Below are 27,643 nucleotides of genomic sequence, written 5' to 3'. Positions count from 1 at the left end.
TTACATAAAAGCCCCAAATGGCATTTGACTCCATGTAAATTTGTGGACAAAAAAACAAACATGTCTTTCCTCTGGGGCAAATGCAGCTTTCCCTTGATTTAATCTACTTTGTTAGGGTTTGTCTTTTAATTTCTCGCACACTGAGTCAGCATTATCTGGTGCTGGTCAGGAATATAAACTAATTTTTGCACTCGCTCTTATATAATCCATAAACATAAAATCTAGAGCTTTACCTCTTCCCATGGCATTCTCATAACCTTGCACCTCCCTGTAAGCCCAAAGGTCCTTATATGTGGCCTTTTGCAATAGGGCATACACCTGTGTACACAGCTGAGGTTGTGTTTATATCTGGTTGCTGTGGTGGTACCCACAAGAGCATTTTTGTGGTAGGTGTTGCTGTTTGCACCAAAACTCTAATGCAGGCTTGAATTATAGACATCAGAACCTAGTCAACATAAGCGCTTTCTATGGGAATACATTGTTTTGTAAGTGAATAGTGTCTCCTAGAATTCTCTGACACTGTGCCTTGTTCTCTAAGTGCATAGTGACTACTAGAATTCTCTGACTCTGTGCCTTTTTCTTAGTGGAGATAATCTGACTTTGGTAAGGACTTGAGGGGGAAGGGGGTTGTTTGAGAAAGTGGACACACAGTAAAAAGTTTCTGGATGTACTTAATCATAATATTTTTAAGTCTTGATAATATGGTCATTTTATGTTTTCTAATAATCATTTTGTGTATATATACAAGATGGAAACATGAAAGAGATTAGAATTTTATTTCAAACATAGTCTTTTAATGAGCATATAATACCCTAGTTCCATTGTCGGCAAACTGCAGCTCGCGAGCCACATGCGGCTCTTTGGCCCCTTGAGTGTGGCTCTTCCACAAAATACCACGGCCTGGGCGAGTCTATTTTGAAGAAGTGGCATTAGAAGAAGTTTAAGTTTAAAAAATTTGGCTCTCAAAAGAAATTTCAATCATTGTACTGTTGATATTTGGCTCTGTTGACTAATGAGTTTGCCGACCACTGCCCTAGTTTATCTAAAATATGTGAGTCTTAAACCAACCTTTCACCCGTAAGTAGCTAGAAATATAGAGTATTGGCTGAGAGCCAGGGGATCTACGTCCCTGAAGGAAATACTTTTAATATACTGCATTATTCAGGCCTATAATCTCTTGAATTGTTATATAACATTTCACTCCACTATTTGAAAATGCTTCCAAACCACACAATGTCTTCAGCTTTCAAACCACAGAATGTCTTCAGCATTGCAAATAAGTTACTGTGCCAACATATTTCTGCCACCCTGTCGAGCCACATTATTAGATGAATTCCCTTAACACACATTATTTTTAAGGCTCTGGATTCACTTGGTTGGGAATATTATACTTTTAATAACCTTTTAACACAAAAACCCGGGATCTTATTTCATACCTGCATTCAGTCGATCAACATGAGTTTGTTTGGTCATTTGCTATGAGCTGCAGGGCAAGGTGTAGTGCAGAAAGTAAAGACAATTAAGAAATGGTTTCAATCCTCAAGCTGCACAAAGTCTAGGATAGGAAACAGACACAAAATGACAATGATGAAACAAGCTGATTAAGAGTAGAAGCAAGGCCAGTGCTAAGTGCTACAGCAATAGAGGGGTTAGAAAGACTTGAAATGATGAAATTGAAATTGCGAATCGAAGGCAACAGTTAAACTTTAGAGAAAAGGGATTAAGACTTTCATGGTAGAGAGTACAACAGTATTATAAAAACTTAAAAGAGTTAAGTATGTTAAGACTATTAATGATTTCTATGGCGATGATGTTTTCAAACCTGAACTATACTGGGAAGTGGATGGAGATGATGGGAAGGCAGGATGAGTGAGTCCTTAGTCGGCTGGACCTAGTGTCAAACTAGAGGGTTGAACTTCTTCATTCCATGAGGAATTAGAAGTCACTGAAGGCTTTTTTATGTTTTAGCAGGAAACTACATACATGATTATAAGTTTATTTTTAAAAGCTCATTCTAATTGCCATACTAAGTGAAATGCTATTTTCTGTTGGCTCCACCACTCCGTTTTGCATACTGCCCCTTCCTTGTGATTGTGGAGAGCCTAGCAAACAAGGATCTCTACCTCCACACCATGGGGTAGGGCCCTGGGGACAGGTTTGCTTATCAAACTGGTCCAAGAATAGACCCTGATAGGAAGAGAGCTCACCATGGGCATTGTGGGTAGGATGGGTGGGTGACACACATACTAGGAGAGAAGAACATCATGCTTTTGTTTTTTTCTCTGCGATTTCTGGCTAAAAGCCTTACATACGCCTGTGACCCCTGGCCATCTTTGTCACTGTGTGGATAGAATCTGTCCCAAGAAAGCCAATGGTGTTAAAGGCAGAGCTGAGAGATGGCGAGAGACATAATCCTGATGGCATTATTTAAATCCATATATCTAGATATGTTTGAAGCCAACTAACTCTCTTCTTCAGTTCTTTGATTCAGTAAAATCATTTCGTTTGTTTTATTAGCTTAGTTTGAATTGAGTTTCTGTGGTTGTAGTTGAAATGTTCCCACAAATATAGGGAGTAAAATACATTACAATGGAAGCAGAGAGATACACTAAGAAGAATTGAAATTATCTAGATGAGTGATAATAAGGGCCTGAACTAAGACAGTGCAACTAAAGAAGAGAGGATATATCCAAATGTATGAATCCCGAATGAACAAGAGACTTATTAGACTTGTGAGAGAGGAAGGGAAGAAAGAGAATTAAGAGTGAAAAATGTTATCTATAAAACACTCTCCACCACAATATCTAGGCTAGGGAAAGGGTGCACTCTTAACAACAACAACAACAACAAAAAATGAATGCATGCATGAATGAAGCAGGATATGTTTTAGATCTCCTTGGGGTTCCATCCAAGAAAATCTTTATGGTTTATTGCACCCTGCTGAATAGCCAATGTAAGGAAACGGGCTGTGTGTGCATCTCCTCTCTGCTAGTCTCGGAGTCGGGTTCCAAACTTGGCGTAATTACCTAACGTAGCACTTGGTGTTCCTTCATCTAAAAGCTGAGCACCGTCAGATGTGATATGCAGCTAAGCCGAGGGCCCACAAAAGGATGAGAATGACTCACTGTGCTCTGCTTCTGTGCGTACCACTGCTCTGAATGGGATAGAAACTTAAACCATCATCTTTGAAGCTGGTCTTTGCGGGCTGCTCCAAACAGAGCAGTAATTCAATCTCCAATTCCCAGAGGTATAAGTGATAGTGGCTTCAGAGAGACGATGCCACAACTGTGCCAGAATGCAGCTAAAAAAGGACACCACTGCCTCTATTCAAGAGTCCAAGATTAATCTTGTGATTTTTTTCCCCAATATCATGAAAAAAAGCTAAGCAGGAGTTTAAAATAGATGTCAGTTCTTAAAAAGAAGTCAAGTTATGCAGCATCTAGTATAAATCCATAACCTATAAAGAGCCCACTGAAATCTGCATGTAAAACACCAAAACGTCAATATAGAGAGAATAAGCAGGAGAACCACTCATGAAGAGACATGCACAATAAGCAGACTCAAGAAAACTTTGGCTTTGTGGGCAATTAAATCTATGTTTATTAAAAGTAAGCCAAAGTATTATTTGATTATTAAAAACTGGAGACAGGAAATGAAAATGTTACAGTGAAATCATCACTTTGGAATTGGGTATGGCAATATTAATTTATGATTTTTAAAAATTTTTTCCATTATGGAAATTGAAAACCATAGAACATCCTTACTCTTATTCAATATTCTTGTTCCTAGGGTTATGTCCTGAGGCTGTTATTCAGCAAAAGAAAAAGTCTGTGCAGACAATGTTCATTATAGCATTCTCTGTAATATCAATTGTACTGGGGAAAAGTTTAACTGACCGATAATAGGGAATGCATACATGAAAATGCTGCAAAACTATATATAGGTATACTCATTACAGTTATAAAATAGTGTGGAAATATGGAAAATAAGATAACTTTTAAAATAGAGAAGCAATAAAAATTACATTTATTATGTGAACAAAAGTATACATTTGGACAAAGAGTTTACTCAAAGAAAGCAGAATCAAAGTAATGCATGTATTGAACCTTAATTTATGAATGATATTAAAAGGACAAAAGAAGACCTACTCAAAAAATAATGCTGGATGACACATAGATAAAAATCAATTCCAAGTAGATAAAAAACTTCAATGTGGAAAATAAAACTGTCAAACTTTCAGAAGATATCCTAGGACAGTGGTCGGCAAACTCATTAGTCAACAGAGCCAAATATCAACAGTACAATGATTGAAAATTTCTTTTGAGAGCCAAACTTTTTAAACTTAAACTTCTTCTAACGCCCCTTCTTCAAATAGACTTTCCCCGGCCATGGTATTTTGTGGAAGAGCCACACTCAAGGGGCCAAAGGGCCGCATGTGGCTCGCGAGCCGCAGTTTGTCGACCACGGTCCTAGGAGAACATTTTTCTGGCTTTAGGACAAAGAATAACTCCTTAAACAATACATTAAAAGCATCTATATATATAAAAGCCTAAGCGACCAAACAGCCAATCGACCAGTCGAACAGTCTCTATGATGCACACTGACCACCAGGGGACAGACACTGAACGCACAGGATCGGGCTCCTCTTGTTTGGATTGGGCCTGTGGGGATTGGGCTGAAACCAGCTATCCAACATCCCCTGAGGGGTCCCGGATTGCGAGAGGGTGCAGGCCAGGCCAAGGGACCCCACCAGTGCACGAATATGTGCACCGAGCCTCTAGTTTATTATAAAAAGAAAAATGGTATGATTGGCCTTGTGAAAATAAGAAACTTCTGTTCACCAAAGACAACCTAAGATGAGGAAAAATACAAGCCACTCATTGGAAGGGATATTTGTAACACATATAGCTGACAAATGACTAGTATACAGACTACAGCAAGCATTGAAAATTGGGTAAAAGGCGTGAATATGCACTTTGTAAATGAAGAAATATAACAACCCATTCAACAAGTGAAAAGATTTGTAAACTCATTAATCAAGCATTAATTTTAAATTAAAACTACACTGAGATATTTCATACTAGGGTTGCTATATGAAGCTGCATGAATCAGCTCCATGATGCAACATTGTTATGCACTTATGAGCGCCCCTTCCCAAAGCTGTATGCATTGGCCCTGTTTCACCACCACCAAACTGGCAAAAATTCAAAAGTCTGCCATATTGGCAAAAATGTGAAACAATGAGGATTACAGTCACTGCTCACTGAAGTGTAAATTAGTTCAACCACTTGGGGAACATTTCGTAATTATCTAGGATGATTAATAACAGGTTTAGAAGAAAAATGAGTAAGAGTGTTGACTGGTGATGAACACAAAATTGAGCAAATATTCAAAATAAAACTGTGAAATGGCACTAATCAACATAAAATTTCCAGATGGACTTAGAAGCCTGACAGCAAAAGTAAAGAAAGCAGATCAAGATAGGATATAAAAACTGTCAGGATGGATGGGATTAAATTTCAGGACAGTGCAGGTAAAGGTGTAGTGGAAATGATTAGCCATGGTATCTATGTTAGTACATTGATGAAGACATAGGCCAGCAAACTACAACCTGTGTACCAAATCCCACCCACTAACCATTTTTGTAAATAAAGTTTTATTGAAACACAGTCACATCCATTCATTTATGTATAGTTTATGGTTGCTTTTGCTCTACAACAGTAAAAATGAGTAGTTGTGATAGAGACCATATGGCTGCTAAGCCTAAAATATTTACACTTTCACCCTTACAGAAAGTTTGCTGACCTTCGAACCAAGACATTTGGAAAAGTTAAAAAAAAAATAGAGTGATTGGTAAAATTTTAAAAATGTATATTTAATGGAATAATTAAAATATTCTTGATCACTCTCATGAAGAGAATTTGCAAAATTTATGCATACTACTTGGAGCTAAACTAAAAGAAAACAAGGTCCAGAGCATGACCATGCCAGCAGGCTGCCAAACTGACAAGTTGTGACTAAATATAGCAGATTTTGCTGTCTAGTAAGCAGAGTGGAAAATCTGGACCAGGAGACCAAATATTTCATGTAAAATGACAAATTCCTATGCCATATGGATATAGATATCATTAACCCAATTTAAAAGAACAAAAAATAAATGGTGAGAGCTTGAGTTTTGCTACTAGAGTCTGTGGGTATGCTTTTATGACTCCTACAGTTATGACAATAATCTACAACAGTATCCATTCACAGACCTGGTATATTTGTCAGGGTAAGACTTAACTACTGTAAATGATTTCCAGTAACCCAGTGGCCTAACGATAAAAGCAGTCCATGTCTCTCTCCGATAAAGGTCTCTATGAGTTCACCTTAAGTTTTCAGGATAGCTCTACTCCTTGAGGTCCTTCTGAGACCAGATTCCTTCTAAGTCATGACCATGACATCCCTTAGGCACTGTCACTGTTTGTATGGACAGAACTGAATTTCCACCTCATCCAGCTTAATGCTGGTGGGAAAGGGAAAGAGAACATGGGGGAGGTATCTTTGATGTCTGAATTCCTGGACCAAGATGAGGCACAAATAACTTCTGGAATTGTTTGCGTCAGCCTCGAGTCTATTATTATGGAAGATAAGGATAATGGATTTTAGTAAACAAGTAGCAGTCTGTCTGTCGCAGGGAGTAATAGTTTCCTTTTCTTTTTTTAATATATATTTTATTGATTTTTTACAGAGAGGAAGGGGGGGGGGATAGAGAGTTAGAAACATCGATGAATCAGCTGCCTCTTGCACACCCCCTACTGGGGACGTGCCCACAACCAAGGTACATGCCCTTGACCGGAATCGAACCTGGGACCTTTCAGTCCACAGGCCGACGCTCTATCCACTGAGCCAAACTGGTTTCGGTGAGTAATAGTTTTCTATCTAACAGAAAAACGCCAGCCCAATCCTTGCTAAACAGGGATGTAAAGGATGATTCCAAATGTGGAAATGAGAGGATGACTAAAATGATTATCTGCTTGAAAGAAAGGTTCATACACATTTTACATACTTTGCAGGGTTTCCTACCTTTAAAATGAATTATGAGAACTATACAGAGATCATCTCTCCCTTTTGCTAGAGGATAAGAAGAGGAAATTAATGTTTTTTTCAGTCACTGAAGCCTCTGTATATTTAGTTATTTGGATTATGAGAACAAAGTTGGCAGAATGACAATGTGGACACAGAAAAAAACAAAACACAAAAAAACTCAACCTAAGATAACAAAAATGGCAGTGCAAAGCTACCACAAACTAAGAATACTGGCTATATGACATGGTCAAGGTGTCCTTGCCTCTCAAGGCAAATAAATATAAAATTTCATGGGAAGTAACCTTGTATATTAACCAAAGAGCAACATCAGGCCTCTTGTTTTATTAACTAGGTTGACCACTGTTTCATGAAAGAAAACTATGGTGCTAAAGACTTTCTAAATTCTTTGGACCAGGTGTGCTGGTTTGGAATCCTAGTTCTTAGCTATAATATGAATATTTTATCTGTGCCAACCCAATTTGAACCATCACTCAGAAAATCTGGAAGCAATAAATGATTTATAATTTTATAAAACTTACAATAGAATCATCCATAATTGTATTTGTGAGAGGCATACTTTCAAAATTGCATTTGGTACAAAGCTGAGCAGAAAAGCAATTTTTTTTTTCAATTAGAAGTTGCTGGAAGGATTAACAAGGGTATATATAGGATCTGGATTAAGAGAGATATCAAGATAAAATTAACACCTTTCTGTTGGGAGTGGCAAGTCAAAGGAGGTAGAGACTAAATTGATTGGGAATGGTGGTTTCGGACAACAGTAGGACTTTAAGGATATTATTAACCTCACCAAACCTCAGTTTTCTCATCTTACAATGGTAAAAATAGGCTTTCAATTTAGATTTATAATGCACTTAGAGTAGAATCAGGTTCGTTATACCTATAAATAACTGTCCGTTGTTTTGTTAATGTAATTTTTGAAAGTTTGATTTTGAATAATGAACAGGATTCCAATAGAGGAAAAAGCTGGAGTGTAGAGTTCCAGGCTGGTGGAATGGTATCACCAGTGACTGGCTATTCAATAGTATGAATCCAGAATGCCACAGGGTTCAGTGTGGATTTACTAAGCGAAATGCCTCTTCAAAGCCAGATGCCTAAAAGGGGCTCTGAAGTACTACGATTTTTAATCCTTGATCCTATATTTACAAAGAATAATTTTATCCTATTTTATATATTTCCCATTTTATACTTTTGAGGGCAAACTCTACCAATCTCTATATTTTTGCACTGGGGTGAAAGGATTTGTCTATGCACATATCAATATCAACCCATATAGGCAGGCATGTAAAAAATTTCTATACTATCAGTCCTCACTCAAATGATAGTTGAAATAACAATAGATGCATATAATGTTAATTTTCATTATAGTGCTATAGTTGGGTTAAGTGGTGAGGAATGAATAATTAAATTCTAAGGAACAGAGTGGAATCTCTGTACATGGATGTTGCTTAAAAAACCAAAGAAACTATTTTTTTGCATTAGTTGTGTGCTTTTATTTTGCAGTTTGAGAATTAAATTGAAAAACTAACTTCATATTTAGAAAAAAATGTTCTCACATAAAATCAATAGTTAATGCACAATGAACTTTCCAACGCCCTACTAGGACTTTTAACTATTAAAGTCCATTTTCTTCAAAAAACAACTTTGATTGCCTATAGATAAGATAATAAGATTATACAGGGTGTGGCCAAAGAAGGTTTACAGTTGTGAGTAAGCAAAACACAGAGTTTATTCTTGTGTTATTGTTTGTTAATTATTTATTACTTTTTATACAACTGTAAACCTACTTTGGCCCCCACCCTGTATGTTTTCATGAAATTCATGACCCACTTATTTAAGAAATCTTTTTTAGATAGGAATGTGAGGGAAATAAACACGCCATTGCTTTTTCATGTAGAAAAGTTATATTCTGGGAAAACCATCTCCCAACAGTTTAGAGGGAGGTTTTGAAATGTGGGTCCAGGGCTAACCATGATACTACTTACTGTCTGAGGGAAACTATTTCCTATGTTCACACACAATTTGTTTTTAAATGTTTAAACTCCACATTCTAAATCGCTGTTCCTGGCTTTAAAACTATAGCAGTCTGACTTCAGAGAGAAAGGAATTCCTGATTCTCAGGATGTTGTACAAACCCTTTCCAAAACTAATCAGGGTGACTTACAAAAGGTTTTGAATTAATACCTACCTCTGTTCTATTCTTTGAAAGATGGGAAGTGGGAGAGAAATTGCCCTTTATCTTTCAGAAAATAATCAGAAACAACAGGAAAAATATACAAAAGTTACCCTTCTACAATATTCTTGAAGTGTTATCCAATACATGCTAATTATTATTTATGTTGTCACAATATCTAAGAAATGAGACTGAAACAATAGACTGAAATGAGACTGTAGCAAAATATTTTAAATGGCATGAAACTCACATTTCCCCAGGGTAACCATTCTTGGATCAGTTAGAAAGCAATAAAATCTCCGTTTCTCAGGCTTTTCCTACCTATGGTGTTGCAAAGCCTACAGCCCTTATCAAAAAATGATTCATTATTTTGGGTAGTACTTGGGTTATCACATGTGGACAGGGAAGGAGTCTATCCCTTTATTTTTTGAGTAATTTATTGAGGTGAAATTTGCATAGCATAAAATTTACTATAAAGTGAACAGGTCAGTGGCATTTAGTCCATTCATAATAATGGGGCAGCCATCACCCTATCTAATTTCAAAACATTTCCATCATTCCAAAGTAAAACTCCTTACCCATTAGTCAGTTTCTTTCCATTGCTGCTCTCCCCAGGCACTGGCAACCAACCACCAAACTTTTGTGTGTCATCTGCTTCCCCTTGCTTGATCCATTCCTTTTAGTAAGGGTTCCATAGACATCTGAGAGCACCTCACTGCAGCCATTTACTACCGAAGAAAGCTGATACTAGAGTCAAGGCCACAGTCTCCTTTTTGGTGATCACTAAGCTGCCAATGGCAACCCTCTTGGGCATTGCTGTGGGCCCTCTATCTCTGCTGCCATGGCTGATAGGGTGGAGTCCAAAAATGCCAGTGATAATGTATTTTCTGTGTACACTAATGCCTCTAACCCACTTTGGGGAGTATATTTATCTTTTCCCTTTTACATTTATCTATATCATGTGAGTAGCAGCGATAAATCAAGTACTCCTAGAATATCTGCATGCCTATGGAAGAATGACTTTTCATTAATTAATGACTTTTTCATTAATCAATTTCAGCCTACTGTCTCTATCATTATAATGAGAAACAGTACAGTGTCTGGGAGAGGGAGTAATGAATCAGAAGCAAATCTCAATAGTAAAGGCAAGTTATGGTCAGATTTAAACCTCATCACTGACAAAGCAGTATTATATATCTAAGTTTACTTGTCTGTTATATCTTTACTTAGAGCGTTATTTCTAGTATATTAAAAATACTCCTGAGAGGCCAAAAGTCCTCCAGACACATCCAAAAACATCTAAATACTATTGGATTTTAGCTTGAATTTACGCTCAACCTGGGACTCTACATTCAAGTACAAAACTTAATATTTGAGCAATAACAAATTGATATGATTTTGTAACCTTAACATAAACTGACCAAGACTTTCTCTAAATGGGAAAAGCTGAACTAGCGCCAAAGCAAGAAAGATATTTCTACACACATACACCTCTATGCATATAAGTAACAATTAATTTTTAAATTACTATAAAAGGGTAAAAGTATTTTCTGATATTGATTGCCATTTATAAGAAAAAAACTTCTCAAAGGATATGCAAACTAAAAATGAACAAACCATAAATATCTAGCAGTCTTATGAACCATCTAGATTTTGAAAAATGTGACTGTGCTTTTTTTTTGGAAAAATACTTCCATTTCACTCATTATAGCAGACTAGATCATGTGGAAATCCTCCTCCTTAAAACACAACTGAAAATACAAAATACAAGTATAATAAGTAGCTATCAAATGCATACTTGGCCCAGTAAGAAAGCAAGAGAAATCTCCAGAAGTCAAAAGAATAGAGGATAAACTAAAAAGTGAGAGGTAAACACACTATCTCTGCCCTTGAGAATTTGCAGCCTTGATAGCCAAAGCTTTTAATAACCGAAGAAGGAGAGCAGTTAAGGTTGCCTGAAGGAGTAGGAACTGAGATCTCACGTTTGCAATGGCTTAACACTCACTGAAGAATGCAATAGAAAAAGATGCCCTCTGAATCACTGGACTGAGAGGCAATGGCATAGCTCCTTAGTTTAGGCTGTATCAAAAAAAAGTTTTTTTCTTTCTTGAGATTTCATAAACACAGGCTTATACTCTTTGTCTGTGTTACATCACTGAGACTTGAAACTAGTCCTTCCCAAATGCTAATGAAAAGAAAATCAGAAAGATAACAATAAAATGTTCCTTCTTCCCCTTTCAGTACAGAGGAGCAGATATCATTTCATGTCTTAAATTAAGTTCTGATAAAGTAGTGAATTGAGAACATTCACAAAAACATCTCAATATGATTTTCCTTTCCAATATGGAGATTTTTATTTAAAAAAAATAATTCTGCTCTGTTTCATAACACATTCTTGGAAGTATTGTTGATACAAATGAGCCTTTTAAGACATTCTAATTTTTGAGATTGCTGCTTTCTATTGTGAAATGCAAACTCAATGAACTTCTATGTGTTTTAACCAAGTAATACTATTTGGGTTGACAAAACACTTCGAGGTTTTATAGTCCAGGAGAACTTTAAGCTTTCTTTTTGTTATTTATACATAAAGGTATAATATATCTGTGATTCTGTTGAATTATTTAGTTAAATAATGATTTGAGACTATTAATCTTATTTAAAAACCAGCACTACCAAAAAGACAAATTTTAAAAGAATCAGAGCTCTAAAAAAAAGTCATTGAAATGAAAAACTCAATTACTGTTTAGACAGCAGATTTAAAATAGCTGAATTGAGAAAAAGTAGAGTAAAAATTTGAAGAAATCCTCTAGGATGCAACACAGAGAAGTTAAGATGTGGGAATTATAAAACAGAAGTTCAAGAATTCAGAAGTTAGAATGAGAAGATATTCCAGGTCTACTAGAAATAAAAGCTGAGAAACATCCAAAACTAATGAGGTCATATCAATGTGAGAAACATCATCCATCAGTTATCTCCTATACATGCTCCAACTGGGGATTAAAAAACACACACAAAATCACAAGGAAACAAACAAAAACAAAACAAATGAAGCCATACAACTCATATTTAGGTATCAAAATGAATCTCAAAAAGGATAGTAAAATTTTCTTTTAGACACATCATAATAAAAATGAGAATATCATGGAGGGAAAAAAGCAGAGAGAAAAGAGCACTTCTAAATGACTGACTGAAATAGTAAGCTGTCAGCACAGAATTATCATTTAGCCTAAATTTTCAATCAAGAAAATGTCATTAAGAAAATTGAGAAAGTTTCCTCATCTCTGATTCTGGAAATGGCAAAACAAATAATTTGGACTGAACCCTCCATTGAAGAACAACTAGAACATTTGAAAAAAATATTTATTTAAACAATCCGTTCAAGACATATAATAGCTAACCAGATAATGTGGCCAGATGGAGGTCCTGGGAAGGAAGCCCAGTGTTTGGGCAACCTTCATTTTGGGGGGCAATTTCTGACTGCAGATATATGCACATCTGAGAAGCTCTGCTACACATTTGACAATTTCATGGTCCTTAGTCCAGAGTGTGCAGAGAAGGGAAGGGTAGTCTTAATGAAAGCCTTTTTTATCTCAGAATACCGTGGTCCAGAGTGGTTCTGGAGGACCTGGAGATCCCAGGAGCCTAGCAATAGCAAATGTGCCTGCTCTTTGGAAGAAATAACATTATCATGGGTCTCCAATATTTTCTACAAACAATTTTTAAAATCCAATACCGAGTCCATAATGTCTAGCCTAGTCAGAAAGACAGACAACATGAACAAAAATCAGAAGAAACAACAGATAAAATATATTTCTTAGTGTAGCGGTTTAGGATATTGGAATTATCAGACTTTAAAATATCTATACTTAAAAGGCAAAATATCTATATTTTAAAACATTTATATTTAAAAGGTAAAACAAACGTTTAGAAGATATTTGGAAGCTAAAAAAGAAAAAGAAATAATTCTTGAACTAAAAATTAGCTGCTAGCACAAGCTAATTGGATGAATTATTTAATAGGAACTGGACACAGTCAAAGGAAGAATTAGTAAATTAGGATAGTACAAAATTTCCATAGTGAAACCTAGACTGACAAAATAATGAAAAATAGAGAAAAGGGAGCAATGGGAGGAAGGAACACAAGTATACATGTAGGTTAATTTCAAAGTATTTCATTTTGCATAGTGGTTTACTAGTGCTTACTACATTATTATACATAACTAATTACAGAAAACGCCTTCCCCCAAAAAGATGCATCTGAAATTCTAAAGGAATAACGTCAAGGTCACAGCAAAAATAACTCAAAAAAACCCCAAAAACAAAAACACACACACACACACACACACACACACACACACACACACACACACACACAAAACCAGAAGGCACCTGGCTGGAATTTTAAGATGATTTAATGAAGGGGCTTTTTACAGAAGTGTTGGCAAGCCACAGAGGGTACTGAAGAACTCAGAGCTTGCCTAGGTGAGGAGCAGTTACCACTCCCGAAAGCCTGAAGGGTCCAGGGAATACCTGAGTTGTAGGAGCCAACACTGCAGTGAGAAACACTCACCAGGGCCTGCAGTCATCCAGGAAAGATGCAGCTGCCAAAACCCTGCCAGAATGCTATTTAGACATGAAAGAAGCCAGGGAGGAAGTATGCTGGTCTTTCTCTCTCTTACACTTCAATCTCCTATCAGCACCTCCCTCCCTTTCTTATTGGTTGAACCAAACCAGAAGCCTGAGAGCAAGAGAGCCCAGCTCATGAGGCAAAGAAATGAAATGGATCTGGGGTGGTGAGCAGAATATCCAGTAATATTAGCATGCACACAAACACATAAGTAAACATCTACCAACAGTGAAAATTGGGAGGAATGTAAATGGAGTTTAAAGTGCTCTAAGGTATTTGGATCAGCTGAGAAAAAGCGTAAAAGTACTAATTAATTTTAGACTTCGTTAAGTGAAAAAACACACCATATAATTTCTAGAATAACCACTAAAAAATAGTAAAGACAACATATAATTCCGAAGCTAAGAGAGAAAATAAAGAATTCTTTTTTAAATTAATTAAAATTAATTTACACAACATATAAAGTTAAAATTTAGTTTAATTTTAGAATCTTAATTAATCTAAAATTAATTTTAAAAGGCAAGAAAAGAAAAAAATGAACCAGTATAACAAATGAAGTATTTAATATGATAGTAGAATTTTTTTTTAATATATTTTATTGATTTTTTACAGAGAGGAAGGGAGAGAAATAGCCAGAAACATCAATGAGAGAGAAACATCAACCAGCTGCCTCCTGCACGCCCCCTACTGGGGATGTGCCCGCAACCAAGGTACATGCCCTTGACTGGAATCGAACCTGGGACCTTTCAGTCCGCAGGCCGACGCTCTATCCACTGAGCCAAACCGGTTTCGGCTGATAGTAGAATTTTTATACTTAAATTGACCAGTACATTATATGACATGTCAATAAAGTAAATAATCCACTTCAAAGACAAAATTTGTTAGACTGAATAAATAAATAAAATCTAACTATGGGCCATTTAAAGACACATATGAAATACATACAGAGATTGATAATAAGAAAATGGAAGAAGATATATTATGCAAATCCCAACCCAAAGAAGCTACTGGAGGTATAATTTATTAGACAAAAGACACTTTAAGGCAACAAATATATAAACAGGGACAATTTATAACAATAAAAGCTCAATTAACTAGGAAAATATAGTGAAGCTAAATTTGTAAGCACATAAAAATATAGCCATATTAATGCAGGCTACAACTACTTGGGAGTTATTGACTACCAATAGAGAAATTTAAAGATACATATCAAAATAACCCATGAGTCAGGGAAAAATATCACAATGAAAATTAGAAAGTATTTTGAATTGAATATAAGTGAAAATCCTATATCCAAACTTGTAGATGATGCTCAAGACTTGCTTGGAGGGAAAATTAGAGCTTTTAATGAAAGAAGAAAGATAGAAAATCAAATGATCTAAGTATCAAGAAGTTAGAAAAAGGGAAGAAGAACAAACTTAAGGAAAACAGAATGAAGAAAACACTAAGATCCTTAAAATACAAACTGAGGAACTAGGTTGTTAATTAAGTGAAAACCAGCTGAACTAAATAACACAACTAGGTTGGGTCTGTGATGTAGTGCAGTAGTCCAGAGAATTTGCAGATCTAATATCTTTCCAAATGGTGTGGGCATAGCTCCAACTTAGAGCACCTATACTACTCAGCATTGGTTGGCTACACCATGAGGAAATGGAACCAGAATTACCTGAGTAGTTTTAAACGCATATCAATACCTGGGCTCAAATGACTCCTTATTGAATCAGAATCTGTTTTGTTTTTAACTCCCTATGTGATTTCAATAGGCAGGCAAGGCTAAAACCATTCTTCAGACCTTCTCATATTTAATAAGTAAAAATCTGGAATTTTATGTAAATACTAGAGGCCCTATGCACAAAGATTCGTGCAAAAATGGGCCTTCCTTCCCCTGGCTGCCAGCACTGCCTTTGCTCTGGCTGGAGCCACCTTTTCGCTCTGGCCCAGAGCCGCTTTTCTGCCTTCCCACGCTGCCCAGAGTACCGGAGCAGCTGGGGCAGTGCAGAACACCTGCGTCATCGCCATGGCAATGACACAAGTGTCTCGCCCCACCCCCAGCTGCTCGGTGCCTGTGTATGCAAATTAACCCGCCATCTTTGTTGGGTTAATTTGCATACTCCTGATTGGTTGGTGGGCATCGCGAAGGTACGGTCAATTTGCATGTTACTCTTTTATTAGTGTAGATTTCTAATTTTTATAACACTGCATGGCGCACATGAAATAAATATGTGGGCTCTTAAGTTTGCAAGCCCAGCTACATGACTAAGTGTGCCATTTAGCTTAGGTACACAAGCAGCTGAAATGTAAAGTCAGGGCCAGGAAGATAAATTTGGATTGTGGTTACAGGTCCGGGTATGTACGTGTAACTTTAAAATATGGGAGCAAATCCAAGCAAGCAATGCAAACCAAGTGTGATATTGTCCAAATAAAATAATTATTTTAAAAATGATTCACAAATGTCATTACCTATTGCAGTTAACTTTTGCAACTTAATAAATATCCATTTATATAGCAACTGAAACTGGAAGATTTTCAAGATATCAAGTATCTGAGGAGTTTTATTCCAAGGTGCAGGTCAAAGTCTTTCCTTGACCTGAACGTGGTTGTTTAGATATTAACAATAAACTTGAAGAACATGCAGAATGAATGATGTGTGGTCAGGGACAGCATATATTTTTTGATGTCTCTGAACTTGTGGTTTTGTTGATTAGTGTATTCAGTTCTCATGGCTCTTATAGCAAATTACCACAAACGTAATGGTTTAAAAGCACATATTCATTTCCTTAGATTTCTTTTTAAATTATTTTTTCAATGACAGTTTACATTCAATATTATTTTGTATTATTTTCAGGTGTGCAGCATAGTAGCCAGGCAATCATATACTTTACAGAGTGCTCCCCTACCTGGCACCATAGATAGTTATCACAATATTATTGACTAGATGTTGTATGCTGTACTTTTCATCCCCATGACTGCTTTGTAACTACCAATCTGTATAGAGGTGTGAAGTCAGTTTCACTGGCTAGTATCAAAGGGGTGGGCATGGCCTGCTCTCTGCAGAGAGTCTAGGAGATAATCCATATCCTTGTATTTCCCAGCTTCATTTTTTGGGAATGAAGCTGCATTTTTTGCATCCCCTGGCTCCTGGCGCTGCCCTCCAAGGTCAAAACTAGGACCTTCTGGGGTCACATTTTCTTCTGCTTCTGTAAAATCTCTTTTACTTCCCTCTGATGAGGATGCTTAGGACTGCATTGAAGGCCCACCCTGGTAATCTAGGATAATCTCTTACCTCAAACTCCTTAATTTAATCACAGCTGCTAACTTTCCTTTGCTATATTAGGTAATGTTCATAGGTTCCAGGGATCTTTGGAGGTCATTATTCAGCCAGGGGAAATTATATAAAATACTAGAGGCCCAGTGCATGGATTCATGCACCAGTGGGGTCCCTCGGCCTGGCCTGTGGGGATCGGGCCAAAACCAGCTCTCCTGATATCCCCCAAGGGGTCCTAGATTGTGAGAGAGCAGTTCTCAGGTGACGCACCCTAGAATCAGGCTCCCTCCTCTCTGGTTCCAGGTGCGTCACTCAAGAACCGCAGCTGCCAAGTCACTACAGCTCGGCAGCTCCTGCATTGAGCTTCTGCCCCCTGGTGGTCAGTGCATGTCATAGCTACCAGTCGGCCAGTCAAACAGTCAGCCATTCAGCTGGTCGCTTAGGCTTTTATATAGATAGATAATTGAGATTATCGCATGAATTTTGATCATGGATAAATTCAGAATGCCAAAAATGACACTGAAGTCAAAATTCAGCTATTTCACTTTCCAAATGCTAAAGCTGAGGTCAAAACCAAATTGCAGATTTTGGAACACAGTTTATTAGGATGCCTCCACACAGTTTTATAAGCTACTTTAAAAAAAATTAATTCACAATATATCACAAAAGCTTACCAGGTCCAGGTCCTTCCTTAAGTATTTGTTCACATGTTTTTTTTCTAATTCATGATTTATCAATCCTTTGGTATTTTTCTATTTTGTAAATAACATTATATTAAAGATAATTTACACATATTTTATTGTTTCTTTAAAATTAATTTCTAGAAGTAGAATACCTGGATTAAGGGTTTGAACATTTTTTTATATTTTGATATAATTTGCCAAGTGCTATTAAGCTCTGACCAACACTGTAGGATAAGGGCCATTTCTCTGCAATTTAATATGTACTGTGGTTGGGATGAAAACTGCCCTTTACTCACAAAAATGCTAACTCATTGCTACTTATTTTGCACTTACTATTTATGTTTACTGGGTTGGGGAGTACTCTCTGTGAAACTTTCTTTACCTTCACCCATGATTTAACTCATTTACCAGATTAACTTGCATCTCTGAATTTTCTTTGTAAAAAATATCCTGACTGTATGATTTGCTTGTCAAGTTCAAAATCAGGGGAAAAGAATGTGTGGCATTTGAAGTTAGGATATAGATCATTTAAGGTGAGGAAGAAGGGGATAGAGATGGGGAGGATACACAAAATGGGCTAATGGGGTCCTAGTATTGTTCTATTCTTTGACCAGAGTGATGGTTATTTTCTTTGTTCATTTTATAACTCTCTAATGAGCTGTAAATAGTATTCCAAATATGGTATATTTGACTTTTAAATATTTTTAAAAAATAGTAAACAGCAAACAACAAAAAACATTAGTTCTACTGATACTTATGTCTTTAGTTCAGCTTAGGGCAGTTTCCTCTGCTTACCAACAGTCAAATGTCTTTGCTACAAACCTTGGTCATTTACGTAAACCTAGTACTTCAATGACATATTTAATTAAATGTTATTTAAATTGTAGATTTATTAGGAGAAACAGAGTTATTTCTATAAAAACTGAACTGAGAACTATGCAAACACTCAATCTCGTCAAGTTGCTGTGTAATCTGTGCATACAATTGTTAAAAAAAATATGGGAAATATCATAAAGATTTCAAAGTAGTCTACATTCAGACTGCCTCAAAGATGCCTTTATTGTCTTCAGTTTCTCTCTCAACTTTGAGGAAAGAAACACACTGTGAACACTATTTATGCAAGGTTATCTCAACCTCCTGCAGCAGACCCAGTTCCAAGAAATGGCTTTGGTCCGTAAAGTTAAGCAAAATGTATTTAAACTAAAATTAATTAACTTATAGAGGCTTTAATCTACTCTTTCTTTTAGTGACAAATTAGTGTCCTGATAGTACCAAATAAGAGGGGCATTTGCCATATCTAAATAATGAAGACAAAGAGAAAACAATGATAGGATATGTGAAAAGCAGAAGAATCAGTGGTGAGAAAATATTGCTAATTGGATAAGAATGGCAGATGAATAGAAATTAGCCCACAGACACATGTCCACATATTCAGATGCCGCCTTTCTCCTTCGTTTGTAACACTAGCTTGCCAACCAAGCATATAATCTCTCACCACACACAAGGCCCACATTTTCCAAATTATTAAAACCTAAATAGGCATATGAACAATGTGGTGTCCGCTAAAAACTCCAGTGATTAAAAGCAAAGAGTTAACCAACTGGCAGACTCACACAGCCATGCTTACGGCAACGTTGAAGAGTCCAGGAAGGGGGATATCACTGAGCAAAAGAGGTTTAGCTCCAACAAATTGATCCCCCATTTTGAAAAGAGGACATGCGAAAAGAAGCTATTTTTATTTCACCATCCAATTATGTTTGTTAACAAATCTGAGTGGTTTGTATTGCAGTTACTCATATGGGTGGGAGCAGTTTAGGCTCCATTATCCTTTCAGCGGCTGGCATATGAATGGGGTTCTGGAGAGATTCATGGTAAAATGAGACAGTAGTTTCAGCAATTCTTGAAGCCATGGTCTATACTTATCTTATATGTATAATGACAGTTTTCACAAAGGACTGGAAGAAATCATATTCAAGAAAAGAAAAAAAAACTATGCTTCCACTTCCTAAGAAGGAAAGGAAGATAAAACATCCTTTGTCTGTTACCCCCAAGTATAGTTCCAGCTCATCCTCCACTGCCTGATATTGGCGCCCAATCAAAACACACAACCCTAGGTCTAGTCCTGAGGTGTGCCTCTTTGGCCCCTGTGCTCTCACCAAAGCCATTTTCCTTCTGAAGGAACGGGAAGCGGTCTGATAAAAACTTTTACCCATGCAACCATTCCCAGGAATATACTATTCTTTCAAGACGAGTTCTAGGGGCAGGACTAAGCTTACCTCAAAATTGGAGATCTCAGGGCCCAGTGGTTTCTGGGCAGGGAAGATCTGTCCTTCAAGTAAGATTAAGGTTAAAGAGTTCCTGATACTCTAATCACAATGCATTCCCCACAAAAGGATACTTGGTAAATATTTGTTGAAATTAAATGGGCAGGTGTTGTAACCTGTTCCCAAAGCTGCACCTTTTACCTAGGTTTAGTAGTGTCTGGTATAAAAGGACCTGTTCTTATGTAATTATTCAATAAAATATGATCAAGGATGAGCGTATGAGTAGTGAGATGACATGCCAAGTGTGTTATAAAGCTTTGAGCTTTCACTGCCTGGACATCAAATAAACCAGTGTTTGAGTCCACAAACAACTGTTATACTGAGAGCAGAAGAAAGCAGCAAAACACAGCTGTCTGGGCATGGCCAGAGCACCAGTCCGCAAGTTATGTAACAGCTGTTGTGTAATTGTGCATTTAACTCAAAACACATTTTTAAAAGAAAACAATTCAATTTTCCAAAAAAGAAAGAAAGAAATTGAGAGCAAGAGAGGGAGAAAGAGATAGAAGAAATGTTGAAATAACACAGAAGGTTCTATCTGGTCTTCAGGCATGAGGCACAGGAGACAAGGACCTTGAGGACAGTTGCCTTAGAATCTGGGGGGCTGGACCATGCACCGGGTCCGGCCTGCCTCCCATTTTTGTAAATAAAATTGTATTGGACAACATTTACAGCCATTAATGTATCTATTGTCTATAGTTTCTTTCATGCAGACTCTAAGTAAGTTACAACAGAAACTGTCTCGCCTAGAAAGCTAAGTATATTATCTGTCCCTTCCCAGAAAAAGTTTGCTGGCTCCTGTCTTAAATGAATAAAAGGCCAAGTTTAAGTGCCTGTGAGGGTGACTATTCACTTTGAGAACCAAAACAGCCAATTCTCTGGAAATGAAATTCTTGTCCTTACTACATCTGTGATCATAAGCAAGCTAGTTACCCTCTGTCCGCCTGTAAAATGGAAAACCAAGTAAGGATGGAAAGAGAAAGCAAGGCTGCAGCACCTGGTTGGGAGAAACTAGTCAATGAGGCTATGTTTCCCTACCCAAATCCCGTATTTGGGGGAGCTGGCAATTTTCACTGGGGGAAAAAACCTCCTGAATTCTTAGTAATCAGAATTGAGAGCATCCAGAGTTTTCTGTCTGTTCCTACCGTAACTTTTGCTAGAGCTTCAATACAATGAAGTATTGTACTTAACATGGGAGTAGTAGAGTTTAAAAATGTGTCCTTTTTTTAATGTTTCCAGGTTGAACTATTGATTTAATTTTAAGAACTTGAGTTACTTGAAAGTCCTGTTTGTGTTTACTCCTTGTACAATTGCCTGGATCAATGATTGATAAATACAGTCAGCTTCCAGGATCAGAAGTTACTTTCATTTTAAGTGAGTTTTAACAGACCATATGGCTGCTGTGGTGACCTTGTATGACAGTGCACTCTGAGTTCCCTAAAAATCCTGCTGATTTTTCTGTTCCCATATGTAAAATAAAGATACTTTAGAGCTCCTGAAATGACAGTAGGTCTACTTCCCCAGCAGTTAAAATACACTTGATTGGTATAATCTTTTTAAAGCTGACTTAGGATAGGGTCTACATAGAGGGCCTTTCTTCCCCAAACAGCACCCTTTCTCCCTGACAACATTGACCTGAAGACACCTGGCCAGGGTCCTCTCCTCACCAGCTTGTGCTGAGAACAAGTGCCGGTTTAGACTCTCAGTTCTCAAATCCTCCGATTCCAAGTCTGTCAGGGAACGGAAAGTTTCACAGGAGCATAAAAAAGCATGAGAAGCCAAAAAAATAATAACTGGCCTTCGTGGCCAGAACAGCTGCGCTGAGAACCCTTCCCACAGGTTTCGGCTTTGTAAATTAATTCATCTGCAAATAGTGCCCGTCTCCAGATGCGGCTGCAGGGCTGGAGCGCTGGTTTCTTAAGGATTTAACTTTAAAAAGTCACGGGCTTCCTGCACTAGGTGTTACAAATAAGTAGTGTCATTTTCTTTTTGCTCCGGGTTTGTTCATCCAATCGTATCCCAGTATGCAAATAAACCTTAGCCCGTGCAGATAAAAAGGAACAAATAAAGCCAAGTGCTCTATCAGAACCAAATCGCTGAGCCTGTCACCTGTATTTCAGGAGCTGAACCAGAAATGTCGTCCTCAGGCATGCCAGACTTACCTGTCCCACTCACCAATTTGAAGTTTCAGTATACTAAGGTCAGTACAATTTATGTTTGCCGCTTTGCCTCGGGTTTCTAAAAACCACATTTATTTAAAGCATAAAAGGTCAATTGAAGTAACTTGTGTAAAGAGCCCTTGGCACATACAAAAATGAAAGGCTTGCAAAATGCAGTTCTGAGTTCAGTGTCTTGATCAAATACTGAATTCCAAATCACATCGGGCCACTTTTCATATATGTATTTCTTAAAAGGATTTTTAAGGAAAGGCATTCTCTTCTGCGTGAAAGGTTCTTGGGTTGGGATACAGTGACTTTACTAAGCAGTTCTGTTAACTTCAGCCTAGCCCAGCATGTAGGGTAAGAGAACATATAGTTGCTAGAGAAACTGAAAGGAGACAAACAGTGGGAAATGATTTATAAAAAACAAAACAAAAAGGAGAAACGGCCTGCTGAAGTAACATGATCTGCCTATATGGTTAATGAGTGTCGAAATCGAAGGACCTTAAATCTGAGTATTGAATAAATTTAATAAAAGCTCCTCTATCAAAAACTTCAAATGGACTTGCATTATTCAGCATATTTGGGGAAAGAAAGCATTCTTATTTATTTTTTCAGCAAAGTTTGTTGCCATCGGAACAGATGTGTAATTGTTAGCTCATAGATACAGAGAGAAACAAGAGCAGGAGTCTGATCCAAACTTAAAAATCCACAGCTAGGGAGAAGAAGGAAATGGATCTTGTTTGAGTCAGTCAAGAAACTTAGCCTGTTTCACAGTTATGTGCCAGCTCTCCTGTCAGAGCCTAGAACTCCCAAACAAATAAAAGAAATAGAAAAACAATACCAGTCTAACCAAAATTATTTAAAGTTAGCTTGATGTTGTGATGGAGAAAGTAAGGGAAGAAAGGAAGTATTTCAACTCAAGCAGAGCCATTTAGCTTTCTGAATCAATGAAAGCAAAACAAAACCAAGAGCATTATAATTTAATGATAAAGTAAAATCCCCACTATTATTTATATGTTTTATTTCCTTACTTGGAACCATGGATGATTTTGTGACTCCTAAGGTCATTTTCATTTGTACATGTACAAAAAATGAGGAAGTGGCTCAGCTGACTGGCTCTTTTCCTTAGGAACATGTCTGCAGAGATCAGATTGTGCATTTAACATGACTGACCAACAGCTATAAAGTGTATTAATGTATTATTTTCACAAGGTTTTATTAAAAGGAGAAACTTCTTTTTTCATTTAATTTATTCCAAATGGGAGCATTAAAATGTGATGAGTCCATACCTCTGACAATTTACACTTGGCAAAAGTATGCCCAGAAGATGACAAGACTTGATACTCCAGCCTTCCCACGTTTCTTACTCCAAGTAGGTTCATTCACAAGAAATTTCAATCCAAGGCACACTGGAAAAAAAATGGGTTTCATAAAGATCAGAATCCCTGGCAATGTTTTAATGACCCCACTGCTAATATTACAAAGAGTCTATTTTTATTATGCTAGTTGGGAAGATATTTGGTGGTTTGAATGTCTCATTTTTAAAAATTTAGCTTTGCAGAAGTTTGTAGCCTCCTTGTACGTCGCAAGGAAGCTTTAATCTAAAATACTCTTTCTACTAGATGAAGCTTCGGTTAGTAGTTATGAATTACGCATATAAGAAACAGTATTAGACGAATGAGATGGTCATTAAAACCTAACATACAAACACAGATCTAGTCATTCTTTCACACTGAGAAGTTTTTAAGATGGAAATCTGTTCTCTTCAAAGTCATTGCACAAGAACACCCCTTTAGGGAACAGGACTGACCTAGGTGTTCAAAAGAAGGCAAGATTCAACGAGCAGTGTTTGCTCTTGCATCTGAAAACTTTGCTGGGCAAAAATACCCAGTGCAAGTCAGTGAATTTTGATTGCTCACACATCTTCTCAATAAATCTGTTCTGCTCAGATAGCATTTTATTGTCTGATTTATTGGTTACAGCATTTTCACACTTGGGAGGACACCAGTTATGTATGTAATTAAATCTAAATGGGTGAGCTTTTTCAAATGCCTTTGCGTTTTCTTTTTACTGCGCCCCACTGAAGAATTGTATCGGATTTGCACTTGCAAGAGGGGTTGGAAAAATGAAGGTTATTAACTAAGTTTCCTGGTTACAAACCAAGTAAACAAGGATTTTACAGTGTCTGAGAAAGTACCTTCTGTGGCCAGCCCCTAACCTCTGAATTATTTTTTCCTCTTACTATGTTAATGCCCTTCTTTATTATCACTAGCTGTATATTGGTCTCTGGGGCAAGGTGGAGGGAATAGACAAGCAGGGTTGGATAACAAAAAATCATTACAAATATGGTAGAAGTAGAATGATATACTCTCACGCTTGAGGCTGCTCTTCCCCAAACAAAAGAAGTCATTGTTGCATATCTTTTTTATGACTTATTCTCTACTACAGTCTGATTAGCTTTTTGATGGGGTGGATAAAACAGAGATCCGAGTTAAGAATAACTTTCTAAAATGATACAAAGGTCTTTTTAGAATTTAAAACCTCAATAACATCATTATAAATCCACGTAAACTCGGATCCCATCTCTATCCTCATTTATCCCCGTTCCAACTCTAAATGAATCATACGTCTGCCAGCTCACCCGTTTTATTGAGCTTTTAAATGAAGACCTGCTTTGAAAGTTATGTGATCACTGGGCAAACTACATTACCTCTCTCTGCCTTGGTTTCTTTGTATGTAAAATGGGAATAATAAAGGTACCACTTTCCTAAGGTGGATGAAAGCATTAAATGAGTTTAATGCACATAAACCACTTGAAATAAGACCTAGCACAGGGAAAGTGACTGATTAACATTAGCTACCCTCATCCTATTTATTTTTCTGACTTTTTTCCAGTTCTCTAGAATTTTCTTTTACTCAGCCTTTCCTAGAGCTGTTTCTCATTCTCTTCTAGTCTTTTTACTCTTTGTCACTCTTTCTTGCACAGTCATGCCCCACCGGACAAGGATCTCATTGGAGCAAAGTTCCAAGCATTTATCCAGGATTTCAGGAATCAAAACTAAACGTTGAATGCTAATAGCCTGAGCCCTCACACCAAGTGACTTCTCTAAGATCAGTGTCACTGCTTTGGGCATGGAGGTGTTGGAATCCTGTTCTGTTCTTCACTTGTTCATCCCCAATTACTAAAGGGGACATGACCATGAGTCTCTCCAGTTGCTGCTCATCTGTTCCCAGGAGGAAGGAATAAATGTTTTCTTTCCCAAAATATTCTAAACAATTTTCTCAGTCCACCAGGGGGAAGAAATAAATGTTTTCTTTCCCAAAATATGCCAAATAATGTTAAATCCATTTGAAGTTTTTGAAACTGGAGCTTTCATCCAAAAGATATATTTTTAATAGAGAAAAGTTATGAATCATTGAATATTATAAAGCTAGGCATCATTATCTCCTTATAAATTCTTATAACAAAGAAATTCAGGCACATACATGTTTAAATACCCGTCCACTTCGCTCATTTCTCCCATTTTCCCTTTCCTTTATTTAACATCATTGAATGACTGCTTTGTGTTAAGTCTTATGGTACAAGAAGACTAATGCGATCTTGCCTCATGGAGCTTATATTCTTGGAGGGTGTGTGGTGTGTTATAAGGAAAAAAATAAACAAGTGAATAATTTAATCACAAATGATAAATGTTAAAAAGAAGAATATAAGAAGCTGAGAGAATGTGAGGAAAAGCTTCTTTTCGATGAGGTTTTAGAGAAGGTCTTTTAAAGGAAAGAACAGTTACTGGTAAGGTGAACCTGAGGGATGCAGAGGATAAGGTGGCTCTGGAGGGCGAGGGGAAACGAAGATCTAGAGCTAACAGCGCAGGCAAAGATCCCGTGAAGAGGAGCTTGGTCTGTTCAAAGAACGATCAAAAGGCTAATGTGGCAGAGTAAAATGAGGAAAGGAGAGAATGGATGAGATGAGACAGAGGCTGTGGCCCGATTGCCTGGTGGATTTTATTTAAGGGAAACCACTGGAGAGTGCTTAAAACAGGACAGGACTTATGTTCAAGACAAAGCTGATTGTGCGGTGGCCCTGTTTTCATTTGAGAACTCCTTTTAACTTGCTTCTGACTGAAGCAATATTTTGTTTGCTTTCTATTTGGAAGCAGTTGAACAAATAGCTGGATGGCTGCAAGGTGTAGTGGCTTAACAAGATAAACTCAGCTTCGATTTCCAGCTCTTCCACTTGTTTATGATATGACGTTGGCCAGGCTTCTAATCTCTCTGAGTTTCTGTTGGCCTGTCTGCACGTTGGGAATAATGATGACTGCCTTGGAAAGTGGCTGTGAGAATTAAGGGAGGTAATTTGTGGAAAGTGCCCAGCACTCATTAGCTACTTAGTCAGGCTCTTTTTAACCCTCTTCTTTCCAAGATGATTCCTAGAATTCCAGAATTATTCCGTTCCCAATATAAGTGGAATGAATACTTGAATTTCTAGGCACAGTTCAAAACTGCTTCTATCTATTGATCTCATTTGAGGTTCATGATTACCATATTTTCCGGCGTATAAGACGACTTTTTAACCCAGGAAAATCTTCTATCGCCCAGTCGTCTTATACGCCAGAAAATACGGCAATCACTGGAAAGGAGCTAGAGAAGATGTTACTAGTCTCCCATTTTAAAGCTTAGGTACCTGAGCTCAGAGAGCTTAAGTGATTTGCTAAAGGTCACACAGCTCGTAAGTGGCAAAGACAGAATAATAAGCTGAATTCTGAATCTTCTCATTTCAGATTGAATACGTTCCCACATGATTTTATTTCCCCTGGACACTAAAAACAGTATTGTATCTCACTGGATTGTCTCTAACCAGTGCCTTCTTTACTCTGATTGAGAGAACTGAAATTTGGATGATTACGGAGAGGGATGACTTGAGTGGTACACCCCCACACAGGTGGACCAATAGAGAGAAGTTACTCTAGAGTAGTACTTCTTGTATTTGAATGTGCCAGTGAATCACTTAGGGATCTTGTTGAAATGCAGATTGATTCCGTAGGCCTGAGATACTTATGAGATTCTGCATTTCTAACAGACTTCCAGGTTTTGCTGTTGCTACTCAAGCTAGGTCTGTTGACCAGCAAGAACAGTCTAATAAAAGTTTTGGGTGAACTTTATAACTTTATCTACAGTGACCACCATATAGTTCCTTGCAGACCTGACTTCCTGTTTCTGTCAGAACCTCACTCACACTCAGGGCTGATATAACACACACCGGCATGAGGAAATCTCATGAGAATACAGGTATTGATAAAATGATGACACAGTTGTTTCTAAATAGCAAT

The 27,643-nt window shown here is 37.3% G+C and overlaps 1 protein-coding gene across 1 annotated transcript in view; it reads left to right on the top strand.

The window, feature by feature from the left end:
- The first annotated feature begins 571 nt into the window (after positions 1 to 571).
- The window catches only part of ALDH1A1 (aldehyde dehydrogenase 1 family member A1), a 65,129-nt gene continuing 38,057 nt past the window's right edge, over positions 572 to 27,643 (top strand). The window contains exons 1-2 of the mRNA XM_008142074.3: positions 572 to 603; positions 22,275 to 22,354. Of these exons, the coding sequence (XP_008140296.1) occupies positions 22,289 to 22,354 (66 nt within the window). The 5' untranslated portion in view covers positions 572 to 603; positions 22,275 to 22,288. The remainder of the gene's footprint in view (positions 604 to 22,274; positions 22,355 to 27,643) is intronic.

This window comes from Eptesicus fuscus, chromosome 15 (genome assembly GCF_027574615.1).
Source record: "Eptesicus fuscus isolate TK198812 chromosome 15, DD_ASM_mEF_20220401, whole genome shotgun sequence".
Lineage (NCBI taxonomy): Eukaryota > Metazoa > Chordata > Mammalia > Chiroptera > Vespertilionidae > Eptesicus > Eptesicus fuscus.
This window is presented reverse-complemented; position numbering and strand designations above follow the sequence as displayed.